The sequence below is a fragment of the Hyperolius riggenbachi genome, chromosome 6 (genome assembly GCF_040937935.1).
Source record: "Hyperolius riggenbachi isolate aHypRig1 chromosome 6, aHypRig1.pri, whole genome shotgun sequence".
NCBI lineage: Eukaryota > Metazoa > Chordata > Amphibia > Anura > Hyperoliidae > Hyperolius > Hyperolius riggenbachi.
The window spans coordinates 217,381,566-217,398,877 of record NC_090651.1 but is presented as its reverse complement, the minus strand read 5'-3'; the positions used below and the strand labels follow the sequence as shown (position 1 = coordinate 217,398,877).

General features: G+C 42.0%; 1 protein-coding gene and 1 long non-coding RNA gene across 10 annotated transcripts in view; one reads left to right on the top strand and one right to left on the bottom strand.

Moving 5' to 3' along the window:
* Positions 1 to 15,313, top strand: part of LOC137521313 (uncharacterized) — an 80,516-nt gene extending 65,203 nt beyond the window's left edge. Inside the window, exons 3-5 of one of the 2 annotated variants that reach the window (XR_011022091.1) lie at positions 10,798 to 10,872; positions 13,838 to 14,051; positions 14,548 to 15,313. This is a non-coding gene — a long non-coding RNA (uncharacterized lncRNA). The remainder of the gene's footprint in view (positions 1 to 10,797; positions 10,873 to 13,837; positions 14,052 to 14,547) is intronic. The other variant, XR_011022090.1, reaches the window with a different exon arrangement.
* NTM (neurotrimin) overlaps positions 1 to 17,312 on the bottom strand; it is a 1,373,850-nt gene that overhangs the window by 109,598 nt on the left and 1,246,940 nt on the right. For 7 of the 8 annotated variants that reach the window (XM_068240414.1, XM_068240418.1, XM_068240419.1 and 4 more), the window contains one exon: positions 11,911 to 14,713. The exons of the other annotated variant lie outside the window; for it this stretch is intronic. In XM_068240414.1, the coding sequence (XP_068096515.1) occupies positions 14,595 to 14,713 (119 nt within the window). In that variant the 3' untranslated portion in view covers positions 11,911 to 14,594. Of the gene's footprint in view, positions 1 to 11,910; positions 14,714 to 17,312 lie in introns of those variants that run through there. 8 annotated transcript variants of the gene reach the window in all.

The following is a 17,312-nucleotide window of genomic DNA, read 5'->3' as shown; positions in this document are numbered from 1 at the left end:
GCTGCATGCTTGTTTCTGGTGTTATTCAGACACTACTGCAGACAAATAGATCAGCAGGACTGCCAGGCAAACAGTATTGTTTAGAAGGGAATAAATATGGCAGCTTCCATATTCTTCTCACTTCAGTTATCCTTTAATGTTGCTCATGCCTCAGACACTAAAGAAACTCCTGAAAAACTTGCTCTTAAAGAGAACCCGAGGTGGGATTTAATTATGTTAGTGGGGCACAGAGGCTGGTTGTGCACACTAACACCAGCCTCTGTTGCCCCATGGTGTGCCTCCAGGTCCCCCCTGCGCGGCGCTATCCCCTCCGCAGTGCTAGCAACACACAGCGTTTACCTATGCCATGTCTGTTAGCGCCGCTCCCCCGCCTCCTCTGTATCGGCGCTACCCGCCCGCATCCCTTCTCTCCCGCTGATTGGAGGGAAGGGACGCAGGCGGGTAGCCCCGATACAGATGAGGCGGGGGAGCGGCGGTGACTGACACCACATAGGTAAACATTGTGCTGGCGACACGCTGTGTGTCACTAGCACTGCGGAGGGGATAGCGGCGCGCAGGGGGGTCCTGGAGGCACACCATGGGGCAACAGAGGCTGGTGTTAGTGTGCGCAACCAGCCTCTGTGCCCCACTAACATAATTAAATCCCACCTCGGGTTCTCTTTAAGCGGTACTGGTGGAAAGTTTCAGCAGATTGTTGGGAGATTCATCTTAAGGTAACCCTGAATTGTTTTTGTTTTCAAATGAAATAATTGCCTGTGTTTGTACTTGGAATTGGTAAGTGCTGCTATTGTTTTTTACATGGACTGTTTGCAGAGCTTTTCTCCATTGTCATCTGTAGAAGCATTCAAGGTCATCAAGGAGTGCTTTCTGAGTTGGCATGCAGGAGTTCATGGACCATGTATGCCCAGTAAAAGGAACCACTTATTTGCAGAGGAAAGTACATGAACAATTCCTACAGCTGAAAAACACTTGTTCACGGCTGTGAGCACTCCCAGAAGAAGAGGACTAGATTGCCAGGCATTCTAATAATAAAAAAGACTGTTAACAGGCAAACAGGATGAAGCAGGAAGCTGTAAGAGCTTCCAAATATTTCAAAGTATACCTCTAAGAAGTTATTTTTTTTCCTTTATCAGTTACAATTTTATACAAATGTATGCAGCCTGGAAATGGACCAAATTCAATGCAACAGCTACCACATTTGATTGGTCTATTTCCAAGCTGCATATATTTGAATACAATTACCCCTACTAGTGAACAACAGCTTTCAAAAATACTATATACAGTGGTTTGCAAAAGTATTCACTTTCGCATTCATTAACTATATAAATATACATTTAAACGATGGGAATTAAGTTTGGAGTCAACACATTTTCAATAGAAAAATAAATATACAGTAGCAAAAGCTAATTCTCTGAGTCTAGGTTCAGAGTGGACAGCTGCATAATGCACATGTTATAATTTAGTTAGCGTTGCGGCGCATATAGAATTATATGGGCAGTGTGTTGACATGTAGAATTTTTCTGCAACACAACTGACCACTGTGAACAGGGCCTCCATCTTTTTACATCATTAGGAATGGCAGTAATATGGAGATTGCACTAGTTATTATTTTATACGCAAACCAAAAAAATGGTACTTGCCTAGCTGTCATTTTGATCTTTTAGCTTCAGGCCAGCTTCACACTGCAGATTGGCAGTGCAGTGGCTGCATCGCACTGCCAAAACAGGCCTTCAGGGATTACTGCGTTAGTACACGGTAATTCCCATCTTTGGTCAAGCAGGAAGTGACGCTCACTCCCTGTTGGGCAATTGATGACGTGCGCGGAAGCGTATTGTTAAAATACGTTTCCCCACATACGCAACACTGAAAACTGCGTTTTTTTTTTCATTTCACACACGTTACCCTTACCATAGACTTACATGACTTCCGGTCTGATGCAGATCCCCACAGGAGCAGCACTGTAACGTAGGTATGGCGCACGTTAGGGCACTTCCTGTGCAGCATACCGCAATGTGGGGAGTGTGAACTCACTCACAGACTTTCATCAGGCTGCTGTGAGGTGCAGTAAATTTACCACACCGCCTCAGTGTGAAAGGGCCCTCAGTTGAATGAGCTAAACCTGCAGCCAGTGGATTCACCCTTATCTACAAACTCAGTCTGATTTAAGGATGCAAAGGAGTAGGCAAAAAGGCCATAAGTTCACCTGCAGCTGTGAGCAAGCCTGCAGCCACAAGCATGCCTGCAGCCACGAGCACGCTTGCAGCCACGAGCACGCCTGCAGCCTTGAGCAAGCCAGCAACCTTGAGCACGCCTGCAGCCACGAGAAAGCCTGCAGCCACGAGCACGCCTGCAGCCACGAGCACGCCTGCAGCCACGAGCACGCCGGCAGCCACGAGCAAGCCTGCAGCCACGAGCACGCCTGCAGCCACGAGCACGCCTGCAGCCACGAGCACGCCTGCAGCCACGAGCAGGCCTGCAGCCACGAGCAGGCCTGCAGCCACGAGCAGGCCTGCAGCCATGAGTAGGCCTGCAGCCACGAGCAGGCCTGCAGCCATGAGTAGGCCTGCAGCCACGAGCACGCCCGCAGCCATAGTGTTGAGCTGCCTAATGCCATCACACTGTTGCATTCCTTCACTTTGATTTCTCTTCTAGGTTTGACTGTGCATCAAGTCCAAATATTTTTGCTTCCAAGCATCCCCCCCATGTGCAAAGCTCCCAAATGTCTCTTTTTCAGAGGGACAGTCCCTCTTGGGAACTAAATCACTCTGTTTTTCTCCCTCATGTATGCCTCTTTCAGGACTGATGTACAAATTGTGTAAATACAGTGGTTTGCAAAAGTTTTCGGCCCCCTTGGAGTTTTCCACGTTTTGTCATATTACTGCCACAAACATGAATCAATTGTATTGGAATTCCATGTGAAAGACCAATCCAAAGTGGTGTACACATGAGAAGTGGAACAAAAATCATACATGATTCCAAACATTAAAAAAAAAAATAATAACTGCAAAGTGGGGTGTGCGTAATTATTCAGCCCCCTGAGTCAATACATTGTAGAACCACCTTTTGCTGCAATTACAGCTGCCAGTCTTTTAGCAAACAACAAATAGATATGTTTTGTTTTAAACCATTCAATTGTTGCCCTGGCTTTAGGTTTAGGGTCATTGTCCTGCTGGAAGGTGAACCTCCGCCCCAGTCTAAAGTCTTTTGCAGACTCCAAGAGGTTTTCTTTAAAGATTGCCCTGCATTTGGCTCCATCCATCTTCCCATCAACTCTGACCAGCTTCCCTGTCCCTGCTGAAGAGAAGCACCCCCAGAGCATGATACTGCCACCACCATATTTGACAGTGGGGATGGGTGTGTTCAGAGTGATGTGCAGTGTTAGTTTTCCACCACACAGAGTTCCATTTTGGTCTCATCTGACCAGAGCAGAGCACCTTCTTCCACATGTTTGCTTTGTCCCCCACATGGCTTTTGGCAATCTGCAAAAGGGACTTCTTATGCTTTTCTGTTAACGATGGCTTTCTTCTTGCCATTCTTCCATAAAGGCCACCTTTGTGCAGTGCACAACTAATAGTTGTCCTATGGACAGATTCCCCCACCTGAGCTGTAGATGTCTGCAGCTCGTCCAGAGTGACAATGGGCCTCTTGACTGCATTTCTGATCAGCGCTCGCCTTGTTCGGCCTGTGAGTTTAGGTGGACGGCCTTGTCTTGGTAGGTTTACAGTTGTGCCATAATCCTTCCATTTCTGAATGATCGCTTATACAGTGCTCAGTGGGATGTTCAAGGCTTTGGAAATCTTTTTGTAGCCTAAGCCTGCTTTAAATTTCTCAATAACTTGATCCCTGACCTATTCTTTGGACTTCATGGTGTTGTTGCTCCCAATATTCTCATAGACAAGCTCTAAGGCCGTCACAGAGCAACTGTATTTGTACTGACATTAGATTAGATTACACACAGGTGCACTCTATTTAGTCATTAGCACTCATCAGGCAATGCCAATAGGCAACTGACTGCACTCAGATCAAAGGGGGCCAAATAATTACGCATACACCACTTTGCAGTTATTAATTTGTAAAAAATATTTGGAATCATGTACGATTTTCGTTCCACTTGACACGTGTACACCACTTTGTATTGGTCTTTCATGTGGAATTCCAATAAAATTGATTCAGGTTTGTGGCAGTAATATGACAAATGTGGAAAACGTCAAGGGGGCCGAATACTTTTGCATACCACTGTATATTTATTTTTCTATTGAAAATGTGTTGACTCCAAACTTAATTCCCATCGTTTAAATGCATATTTATATAGTTAGAATTAGGCATTCGGAGTGTGTGAGTTGGGGGAAGGGGGGGGGTATCACCAATATCGGAGGGGTAGGTTTAGAGTAGTATGTAGAAAATTGTGCATATTTTGTACTATTTGTGGCTTCTCCTGGGGATCAGCTGGTGCACCAATGCCGCAATATGTACTCTGCCCAGTAGCACAAAGCCACTCATGCATGACTTCATTGATGCGCGAGAGGCTTTATGCTACTGGGCGTGAGCAGAACATATGCACATGCGCAATACGGTCACGCACGTGGACAAGCCGTAGCATGGCCGCAAAAATGAAGAGAATCCTGGCCAGCAGCAGTGGGCTTGTGAAGGATCTGGAAGCATCCGGAGGCTTCCCACTACTTAGGAAAATAGCTGACTTTAAAATGTTTTCTGCTTACAGGTTTCCTTTAATTTACCAGCTAACTATAACTTGAAACCAAAACATAAAAAAAGTTTAAATCTTAAGACCATAGGACTTAAACAAGATGAAAACTACAATTCATTGTATTGAGCCAAATACAGGCTCTTACAACACACTCAGACTGACCCCATACCTATTAACTACACATGCCAATAGGTTTAGTATGGGGTCCCAGTCCATACTGTGCTCTTGGCATGCGCACTTCAGAAGGGCTGATCAGCTTTTGTTTGGCTGGCTCCAGTCAGAGCCATGAGCAGTGGCAGAATGGCACAGAGGTAGGAATGCCATACAAACTGATGGACCCTATACTACACACATTGGCATGGTATGGAGTCAGTTCAGGCATTTAAAAAGAAACTGGAGTGGAAATTAACACAACACCAGTGTGCCGTTGATGGCAGGTTTGTCATGGAAAACCCAGGTCTTAGAGGGGATGATGCGTCATTAGAAGCCCAGCAATAGAGGGAGCCGCACGGAGAAGATGATGTATTCAGTCTTCGTGGGCATGAGGTAAGCCCCTGCTGCTGCTCGCACAGGAGGGGAGGTTAGGAGACACAAGGGGGAGGGAGGAGACGCAGGCAAAACGGGGATACAGGTAGGGAATCCCCTGGGTTAGTGGTTCGTATTGGCGGGCGTTCGTTAGTCAGGGATTTCCTGCCTTTGCCGTATAAGACGCAAGGTATTTTTCTCCCTATTTTTGGGGGAGAAAAAGTGACTTATACAGCAGCAAATATGGTAAAACCTGGTAAACTTACACGTTGCTTATACACGTAGCGTTCACTGGCACTTAGAGGATATACCACATAATATGGGAGTTACTATCATGATTATTGAAGTGCTCAGTGGCACACTTTGTTGCGAATATTACTGATTAGTTATTCTGACAATCTGCTGCAGTTACAACTAAGCTTTTAGTAAAACTAGACAGATTATTGCTATTATGAATATGAATGCTCTTTTAATCACTGAGCTGGGTGACGGTCTTCTGCCCATTTTTAATTGTGAACACAGTGGTCACGTGTCCATCTGTGTAGTTTAGGAAAAGAAGAGACTTTTCTCATATAATGATCACTTTTACCATTTCACTTGGGTAAGAGTTGATATTTGACCACCTCCTAGTTAAAGGGTTGCCAAGATGGCACAGAAAGCTCAACGTGACATCCTTAGGGGGGAGGGGGGGGTGCATAAGTAAGGAAGAGCCGCTGTCTCTTTTCATACTTGACTTCCTTTCACAAGGAGGCATATTCAGGAGAGTTACATTTTCCCCGGTACTTCCATAGTCGTTCCGTAGCACATGTTGCGCATTGAGCATCTGAATTACCTGAAGGGATGGAAGGATTTTCATTGATCTATTTGTCTGAACCAATGGGAACCCTTGGTAGCAATTTTAATAAGCCTTGACAAGAATTTCACATTTCAATTTACTACCAGGCCTGTAACACTGAGGATTCTCTTTGAATCAGACACATGCACAAATAGGAAAATTCCACAGAAAATTAAAACATCCAAAAGTCCAGAGCTCTCACTCAGTAAGCAGCGCAGATGCAGTGAGTACACATTAGGTTGGTATTCTCCAATCAAGCACGATTATTATACTATATAAGCGAAAGCGATATTTAAATGAGGATTTTTTTTTTACTTTATTAAGATATTTTGTAAGGAGTGAAGACATCAGAAGTAAATGCTTATTAAGTGGGTGAGGCTGTATAATGTAAGTGAGCTGAAAGGTGAGCATGGTGTCTTTTGTGTTTTAAAACTACCATTAATCACAAAATATTTGGAGGGAACACTGCTTAACTGTATATGGGGGACACTATGTAATGATATTATTTTTGTAGAATGCACTCCATAATTATGTTATTTAGGGCTACACACTTCCTCACTGCTATTTGGGAGTACATACTGGCTAATAATATTTGTGTGGGTAACCTGCCTACTTACTGTATGTTGGGAGTGACTTTGCTGCTTGGGGGTACATGCTACTTAATTATACTAATTGACAGTAAAGGCTGTCTAATTATTATTTTTGAGGGGACCTTAAAGCGGAATATAACCCTGCATTTCAACTTTGCTCTAAAATATTATTTACAGCATATTATATGCAAAAAGCATTTTTTTTTTTACTAGACCAGCATTGGAAGGGTTAAACACAGACGTTTCAAGATATGCAGAAGTTCAGATTGTTACATTCTATGTATCTATTGATAAACAGTTACACACTCTTTGGCAGTCCTCCAAGCTCCTTCTCAGTCAGAGAGATGAGTCATTCAACACTTAGATACATTTCTGTAAACAAAATGTATCTCTTTTCAGCTTCGGATGCGTCTGCAGAAATCTAAAGGAACTTTAAAGCCCTGTGTAACCCTTCCAATGCTGGTCTAGTAAAAAAAAAATGCTGGTTGCATATAATATACTGTAAATAATGTTTTAGAGCAAAGTTGAAATGCAGGGTTATATTCCGCTTTAATAACGGTATTTGGGGGTACATACTGCCTTACACATGTTTGGGGAGACATGCTGCTTAATTATATATGGCAAAAATGCTGTTTGGGGAAACTCTGTCTAACTCTGTTGTTTGAGATGCACATGCTGCTTAATTAGGTTCTTTGAGGGAACACTCTGCTTAATTAAGTTGTTTGTGGGGAAACCCTGCCTAATTATGTTGTTTGAGGAGACACTCTGCCAAATAAGGTTGTTTGGGGCAACAGGCTGACATGTTATTTGGGAGGACATGCCGCTTTGTTGTTTAGGGGGATATACCTGTTCAATTCTGACCTAAGATTGTAGAAATGGTTCTTGTGGAAAACAGTACATGTACCATCTATTTGCCTTTTATTTTATGATGTATCACATAGCTGAAATACAGTAGGTTTGCTATCTCCATTGATGTTTTTTTCTGAGATCCTACAAATACCCCAGATGCTTTCCTGGATACTAGAGATGGGTATGATTGTTCTTAACACTAAGATAATAATGTTTTGCATGTCTTGCAATCCCCTCGATTGTTCAGGTACATATACAAGGCCAATTACCCTACAGGCTGAAACAGTTTATTTAGGTACAATGGCTACCTTGGCAGGCACATAAACCACAATGTAAAGCTATGGGGGACCAGGGTGTGCAAGTTTGTTGAGATGTTTGGCATGTAGTGTCATCATAGTGGCAAGCAGTAATAAGAGGGCATGAAGATCGGCAAGCACCACGGGTGTTCGGCAAGTGACGCAGTGATTGGCAAGCAGTAATAAGAGGGCATGAAGATCGGCAAGCACCACGGGTGTTCGGCAAGTGACGCAGTGATTGGCAAGCAGAAGCAAGCAGGCATGACAATTGGCAAGTGGCAGTAAGAGGGCGTGACGATACGCAAACGCTATGAGCATTGCACAGTGATCAGCAAATGGGCTCAAAATCATCAAGCAGTGCAAGTGTTCAGCAAATACCATGAAGTGATTGGCAAGCAGCGACAGTAGATAAATAAACCGCACTGTGGTGTTTCAGTTATTGTTTGGTGTCTTGGTAGGTAGGTTAGTGTAAGTCATAGCAGTAGGAAAGTTAGACAGTGAGGTGTAGCAGTAGAAGGGTTATTGTTGGGCATGGCAGTGGGAGCCCTTTTCCAATGTGGACATTTTGATCTAATTTTTCACAAACTGCAGGGACACCGTGATCATCACTGAAATTGCAGTGACCCTTTTTTAATGCGGCAATCCTGCGAGATGTGATTTGTATTTAAAAGCAAATGTACTGCTTGATAGAGCTTTCTTGTGATTGTAGTTAGGAAGCAGTATATTCAACTACATCAAAATCGCAAAGCAAGTGTGGTACTATGTGTTTTTCTTGCAATTTTCCTGAAGCCCCGCCCCTCATCTCCCAAATATTGCAATTGCGCCGTACAGAACAACAATAGCACAGATAACTACATTGCAGCATAAGGGAAATCGCAGCACAACTATGTATGCAATGGCAATTTGCAGTGTAAAAGGGCTCTTAGTATTAGGTGTGGGGAGAATAGGAAGGTTAGTGTGAAAGGACAGGTTATGGGGAGTTTAACTCGTGAGCTATAGGCGGTAAATAGTATGATGGTAATACAATATTACCAATGTAATTACTATATGGATTAGCTCACACCACACTCATTTGCTTATATACTAAATATACACCTACAGGCTAGTAATGCATCATTTTCTATTCCATGGAATTCATGCATTTCATGTATAGCTATGGAAGAGGTGGGAAAGATGATGGTGTAGGGTGAGGAGGATAACAATGGGTTAAGGGCATGTGTTGGGTATTACTATATGTCTGATCTTTTTGAAACATTGTAGGGGACACCTGTACACTTGATTTTTAGCCAAGATGGTCCTGAGTGGTGGCCTTGGCTGAGTGTCATTTAATGTGTGTACAGTATCTAGCTTTGAAATGTCATGCTCTCCCCTATTTGCAATAACACCCCCCCCCCCCCCCCCTGTGTTGAAAGCCATGGGGAGTAGTGCTGGTCAGCCAACTTGCATGGGGAGTTAAGTATACTGAAGGGATCTGTGCTACTTTTCCCTCTTTAAACTTTTAAGAAAACATATTCTACACACTGCACAAGCCCATATACAGTACATGTGTGTGTTTTCATAAAGTGTTTTCCAGGCACTTCACAGCATGGCCATGGCATTTAATTCAAAAGTAGTATATGCTGCTTGCCACCAATGACAATGCAATACCCAGTGATGAAAAGAGAAAGATGCACATGCATGCATGATTCCCTATTCACTCCACTGGATTGAATCATAATGCCTAGTTTGCATCGCTCTGCACATATGGGCGTATCACCCCCTTCCCCGGTGATTGTGACCACAAGCGCAAATGTTGCCAAGGATTGGATTATGCAGTCCTTACTCTGAGTGAGCCAGGCTTATTGTATTTCAGTAGGGTATGGGAAGAAACAGTTAACCTGAAGCATAATGCACTAAATCCCAACCTAACAAAATAGTACAGTATAGAAGGGTCAATCTGTAGTTCATAATTAAAAATCGCAATGATTCGAAAATCCACAAAATGATATTAAATTTAACACTTTGAATACTCCTGCTACAGCAATTAACAATATGTAGGGCTGTTTTTTCAGTTTAACCCTGTTAAGCTAGTCTGATTTTTTTTGTAATTCTAAACATTCTCAAAACTCTAAAAGAACCCTGATATTTCATGAGGATACAAAACTGATTATAATTTTAACAGTCACAACATTCTTAAACTTGTATTGTTGACACTTGTCAAAATCTGGCATTCCTGAGCTTTTAATTTCTTATCGTATGAGATGTACAGAGGCGCCAGTAAAAAATAAAATGTTTAAAAACAGCTTGAAAAGGGGAGGGGGGTGTTTGGGGGAGGGAAACGGGATTTACCTCCCTACAGTTGGCATGACAATGTTGTCTTAAAAAGAAATACAAATGTATTTCGGACTACAATATAATCTGCAACGCATTTCGCTGGTCTATCGCCTGCTTCCACAGGCAAGGTACAAAAAGGATCAACTAGAATAAAGTCAGGGCGGGTTATGGAACCTCTATAAGCGCTATTACCTGTCCTGACATTGTTCCAATTGCTCCTTTCTGTACCTTGCCTGAGGAAACGGACGATAGACCTGCGAAACGCGTTGCAGATTATATTGGAGACATCTGTCCCTGTCACATGATCTACATTGGGATGTCCACTAGGATTATGCAAAATCCTTATCTAGAACACTCTAGATCCCTGGGTAATGATCGAACCAAGGGTTGCCCCATGGTTGAGGATCACATGATAAGGGTATATTCCGGGGATTCCTCACAATTTTTTTTCAAGGTTTTTTGGATTGGAAAAGGTGTGTAAGGATAGAAGGGGTGGAGACTGGCTCAAAAAATTGTTGCGTAGAGAAAGTTATTGGATCTCATTTTTTTATGCAGTGGGACTGCTTGGTCTTAATGAATGTAATTATTTATCTGTGTATCTATAAGGATTGAAGTTGCTTATCTTTTGTATGTTTTTACTTTATGATTAATATTAATCTTTCTTCTCTTTTTTAACTTGTATAGTTACCCTGTTTAATATATACCTGTAGGCAGGTCAGACCGCTGTCTACTGCGCAATTCCTGAAGTTATTGGGAAGGGTGAGTCCCCCTTTAGGGTAATTGCACCCTTTTTTTTTGTGCATCCCGTTTCCTCAGTGTATATGTAAGAGTTGTCGCATGGTCATTTGTATTGGCAGTGGTTGGATGGTCTGAGCGCCTTGTAGTGCTCGACCACGAATTTAGATTAATAATTTGCCATTTACTTACCGCTTGACTGCTATATTTGTTTAAAGTGTTGCTGTGGCAGCGGCGGCCCACCTTGGAGCACAGCCTGGCAGTTTTCTTGATTGGTCCGCCAGGCTTACTGCGATGTGGTTGACAATGCCGCCTCCAAGGGGGTTTGACCAAAAGCACTGGGCGGGCTATGAGAACGCCGCTCTAGCATCATCATCCTTGGGGCTTCGCTTTACAGCCTATTGGCTGCCACCCTTCATGACCACTTCCTGTTTCCTCCCGATGGAGCGCACATGCATCTAGAAAGTGAGAGACTAAGAGGAATGGCGCTCAGCAGCAGTGTTTTTCCGGCATCTCCACATAATTTGACATGCTAATGAGTAAGTACACTATTTAAGGGGTACTTCTAGGGGGGCTCAGTGTCAGGATAAAGCACCCCACACACTGGTGCGAATCGGCTGTCGACCTCTGAACATGCTGTAACCCTCTCTCCCTATGGTGGTCTGTATCAATGTTTTTATGATGTTACAATACATTTTGGCATTTTATACTGGATGAGCCCAGCCACTTTCTCTTTTTTTGAAACATCTTTGTGAGTTAATTTAAATACTTACCTAAACACTTCATAATCACAGTAATACACTATTTGGGGCTCTAGATTTGTCTTTTTTATCTTTTAAATTCCTACACTGATGTTCCAACCATGTATACAACTGGGAATCCTCCCTTAGGATTATAAAAAGATCGCTTACCTGGTATAACAAGCCATCATATGATTAAAAAAAAAAAAACATAATGTAATGGGTGATTTCCATATGCAAATTTGATACAGATTAGTATATACTTTTATGATCCAACACTAAACTTATCCAGATGAATTAAGAAAACACAAAGGACACAAAATATTCTTCCATCCAGATTTATTAATACAGATACAAAATTCATTCATAGATTAAGTGTTGAATAGGGGAAGAGACCTGGTGGTCCACCATAGCCGTTACTCACCCTTCTGATACTTATGGGGTAATGATGCCTTACCAATGCCAGTCTACCACACCTAAATACTCTTCATATACTAGCCAAGCAAACTTGGCACATTGGAGGCAACGATTCCAAATTAAGTCCACCTGCCACTCTTTAGAGTATTCTTGGGGGTTAAACAAAATATTTCATCAACATATAATTTACACACATATACAATAATTTCTACAGCAGGCACCTGGACCCATATGAGCTCTGGCAGGATTCTCCAAGATTAATGGTGGAAATGGAAATAGTGTATGGAATTTCATTAAGAGAAGTACTGCTACTTTCTAATGCTGAAGGGTTACAAGTAATAATTACTCTGTGCATATTACTTAGGTATCATATTCATTCCTGCTCAAGTGCTCCACAAAAAATGAATTCTTCATACACCAATTACACTGTGAATGACAACCCCCAACAAAAGAAATCTGGCACTGTGCTGCTCATGTGATCATCAGCATCCCTAGGGGTTTCTCAATGCAGTGTGGCACAATGGGAAAAGGATGGGAAGATCAGTATGTTATACCAACTGACACTCCCGTAGAAAAGTTAGGATGACTAACAGCTCTCTGTGCCCACAGCTGCTATTCAGAGCCTCCCATTCATTCACTCCTACTGCAGTGAATTTGTGAAAAGGGTAATTTGGTTCGGGAAACCTAGACTTTTTTTCCTTCATGTTTTTCCATGAAACATTCTTGTTGGCATTTTGCAGTAGAATGCAAAGATACCTAAAACCAGTGTCCTTTCATGTAGGGTATATGTATCATTGACCGCACCGCGCTAGTGAGTCGTAATATTATTAAAAGATACATGAGAGTGAAAATGGTCAAACACATCACTTATTGTGCTTGGTGTGTCTTCACACAACTTAAGAGTCACTGTTCGTGAAATACAAGCAGTGTGCATATTGAACTGATTGTCAGGAAAAGAATGTTTGAAATGCTGTCATATCTTCTATCAAAAGACAACTTTCATATACTTTAATCAATCCATTAAAACTCGGCTCAAGACAGAACATTGGGATGGGGCAATTTTACACATTACTGTTGTTATACATGGCATTTTGCACAGGGCATTCATTTTAAAACACTAAAGACACAAATAATTGTATTGTGTATGGATTCATTAGTACAGCACTGATACATATACCTGATGTATGAATAACTATATTAAACATGGCAGACTGTCTATAACAGATCATACACTAAAGAAACTATCGCTACCTGCAGAAACTTCCTCCTGACCCACCATGCTTTCCCTCCTGGCTTGCTATGCCAAATGTAATACATAGGTAAGCTGTGCTGGTGTAAACAATTGACTGCATGTGCTTATTTTCTGTAAGTGGCAGTCATGGCAAGATCACACTATTGTAAAACACTGATCTCAAGCATTGTGAAAAATGTAACATCACAACTGTCTTTAGATTGGATGCTGCTTTTAACCAATGCATGGCTAAGTCCAAAAGCTTACCACTGCTAATAATGTTATCTCACCTGGTTGGGATCTGTATCCGTGCATTTATTTTCAGGTCTTTTACAGTTGTGGTTAAGAAACTTCAATTTACATATAAATCTGGACATTACAGTTAACCCATTAATCCCCTTCAACCATATAGTAGTATCTCTCTTTCACTGCAATCTTATGATAACCATTATCAGTGACTGAAGTCTAGCTGAGGAATGGGAAAAGAGAGGGGCAAACACTGTGGTGGTCTGTATGAGCTTCAGGAATGATGTTCCATAAATGAATGTTACATCTACAAACCCTAATGAGATACTTATTTCCCATAATCCATCTCTTCCAGCAAATATGACATGAAAAAATCCCCATCAGACACAACATTTCATAAGCAGCATCCTAGCACATGACAGCACACATTCCACACTGACAATCAACACAGTTCAGCAAAGGAAATGGAAACCCCTTCGGCCCAGGAGAAGACCTGCAGGTGACAGCTCTGAAAGTCGCAGCCAGAGAGAAATCTATCTTGTTGCTATCTCTCCCCGACACGGCAAAGAGTAAGTATTGCTCTGCTGGATTACCAGCAAATAGTTAGGCTCGAGCTATTGTCTGCAGGTGTCTTGGATGCAGCAAGGGTGTCGCTATGAGGGTCACCCAGCAGTTCAAGGGTAATAAAGCAGAGGTTGCAAGATGTAGTGACACTGTCCATGTTTTCATCAGGTTGTGCATTGTGTAATTTTGTCATGATAACTTGTGATAAACAGAACAAAGTCACATGTTTTGTTTTATGAACATTGACTTTTGGCAAGTCAATCGGCGCAGCTCAGTCCTTGGCTCCGCCCTATGCGCATCAGGCCATTTCCTGCAAGAGTCCCTTCACATTGAAGGTGCAGTGTCTGGTGTTTTCCCTTTATCCTTTTTAAACAATCTGTTGCAGTTTTGTTTTTGTTTTTTGTTGAGTTTTTTTTGCTTATTTTTTAATTCTCCATAAATTTTGCGACATCAGATTTTTTGTAAATTCTTTTCTTTTAATTACATTTGTTTTACTTAAAGATTGTTGTTTCCCTCTTGGGAGGACTGATGACGATGCTTTGCATGTGTCAGAATTGAGCAGATGGAAGAAGGAGAGACAGAGGAATCAGGAAGAGGAGCAGAGATAGAGCTGTGCAGAGGAGACATGGAGGACAACCGCTATTCCCATCATGGACGGCTCCAGGGCCTGTAGAAAGAAAAAGACACACCAAAACTTTACAAACCCCAATAGTGTAGAAACAGAAAGTCACCAGCAGGCAAAGAGCAAAACATAATGAAGGCAATGATAGCATTTTGCAGCAAGAGGAAGCACGTTTAGATTGATGGAAGTTGCTCAAGTGGAAATGATAATATGGGAATTCCACTTTACTGCCCACTGAAAGATCTAGCACCAAGAAAAATAAAGACATACCAAAGAAATATAAGCAAAGAGGTGAAAAAATAGCATTTGCTCAGTAACCATGCATTAAACCTAACACCTAAAACTGAAACAGAAAATCTTTATAAGCTGGAATCATAACCCTTATAAAACCCTAATAGGTCCGGTTAGGCTGGGACTAATGCATAAAGACATTTGGTACGCTAACCAGGTTTTTTTCTACAGTTTACAGTTTGTCAAAATGTAGAAACATTGGTACTTACATAGGTCATAATCTACAATGCCAGTGCTATGTATTGTGTAGAAATATTGGGCCATGCATTGGGCAGGTTCTACTGTGCCAGTCCTATGGATTGTTCCTACAATGTAAACTACAATCTTGTCGGTTTATAAAATGTATTAATATACATTATTAAAGAGACTCTGTAACAAAATGTTGAGCCTTATTTCTTCTATCCTATAAGTTCCTATGCCTGTTCTAATGTGGTCTGTCTTACTGCAGCCTTTTCTAGTTGCACTGTCTCTGTAATCAATCTTATCTTCTTTCCTCTGTCGTTTCTGTCGGGCTGAGGCTGGAATGTGTGGAATGTGCAGCACTGCTTGTCATTGGCAGAAGCTATACACACCCTCTCCAAGCTCTGCATGAGTCACACAGTAAGCTGTTCTCAGCCTATCGTACTCTGGTTAGAAGCCATGTCATTTGTTTGTAAGCACTGCCTAAAACTGTTAATTACAAGCAAGGATTGCAGCAGGGAGTGGCAGAAACAGCACAGAGGGGCCCAGGAGAACATAATGAAGAGAATGGTATGCTTTTTATTGTAAGAATTTTAGAGTACAGATTCTCTTTAAATGGCATGCTTCATGAAATTATGACGATGTTCACAGCAACCTGTCACAAAATGATGCACCGCACAAAACACTTTAAGCTCCTTTCCCAAACTGCACGCTGGCCATTGTAACAGGTGAGGGATGAGGGAGATGCAGTACAACACAGAATACTAATCTGTGACGCTGTGAGATGGAAAATAAAGTTGTCAGTGAAGCTTTATAACTCTGAAAAATGTCTTCTTCGTCTGGAACTAGAAGTTATTCTTCAGTTACATGTAGAATGTGTTGATCCTCGAATATGTCTTATCTTTGGGGATTCCAAGTAGTAAAATTTTCCTGTCATACACCTTAAAAGTATTGGTAGCCTCTTCTGGGGGTCTCCACTTTTCCTACTGAATTCTCATGTAAAATAAATGAAAAATCCAGCAGGGAACATGTGTTCCCCTCATAATTGCCATGACGGGTGTGTAGATCTGAGCAACAAACAGTGAAATGGATGCTTGAAGAAACTCAGCAAAGCCCAATATGATGTCTATTTGACAGGTAAAGTATACAAGAAAAAAAATGGATAAAGAAGAATGGAAAAAATGAAATAAATGCAGCTCATGACATCACTAAAAGACCATTAATAAGACCACAATAATGTGGAGTCACAGGAGCCGTGTTTTCAGAGGACACAAAACAACTGTCTGCTGCAGCAAATATCAACACATCTTACAGGGTTTCTCCAGTAAGTCAGCAAAGCTCGTAAATGACTGAATATGGTGAAAGGAGCTGTACCACATAGCTTATGTCATTCATAATTTCACATAAGAAACTACAGACCTTATCCAACAGGACGGGAAATCAGATCCTCACCATACTCATCATAATAAGTACAATGAAAGTCTAAGCACCGCCACCCATCAGCTAATATACACTGCATTCAGATTACGTATAGCACTAGCATATGTGCTCTATATCTTTTTCAGAAGTGTTTTTTCTTTGTAAAGCAGGTGTCAGATTCTTTAGAGTTTAGTGAGGTAGTTATAAGTCTTTGTGCATTTCTAATAAAGTGCACTTTCTTAACGCCACCTAATTTTTGTAGTATTTATCATGGATCTCATGGAAGAAATACAGATTTATGGAACATGGCACCAGGGACATTTCTAGGCTACATAGCTCCCACGGCGAGGGGGGAAAAATCCAGTATAGGTAGCTAGATACAGTCCCTCCGAGGATAGGTAGCCAGACATAGCTACCGAGTATAAGTAGCCAGTTGACCTCTGCAGTATAAGAAGCTAGATGTGCCCCCCCAGTATAGGTAGCCAGACGTCCCACCAAAAATAGGCCGCCAGATGACCCATGCAATATAGGTAGCACCTACCCTCCTGCATAGGTAGCTAGATGTGCCCTTACAAAAGGCAGCCGGATGACCCCTGCAGTATAGGTAGTCAGACATAGCTCCCTTCCACCAATATAGATAACCAGAAGGGCTGCATGCGACATGAGGAGATCGAACACTAGAGTGAGAGGTGAGCAGTGAGAGGATGGACACACATTGCTGAAGGTGCCCAGCTGATGGAGGTGAGAAGAAGGG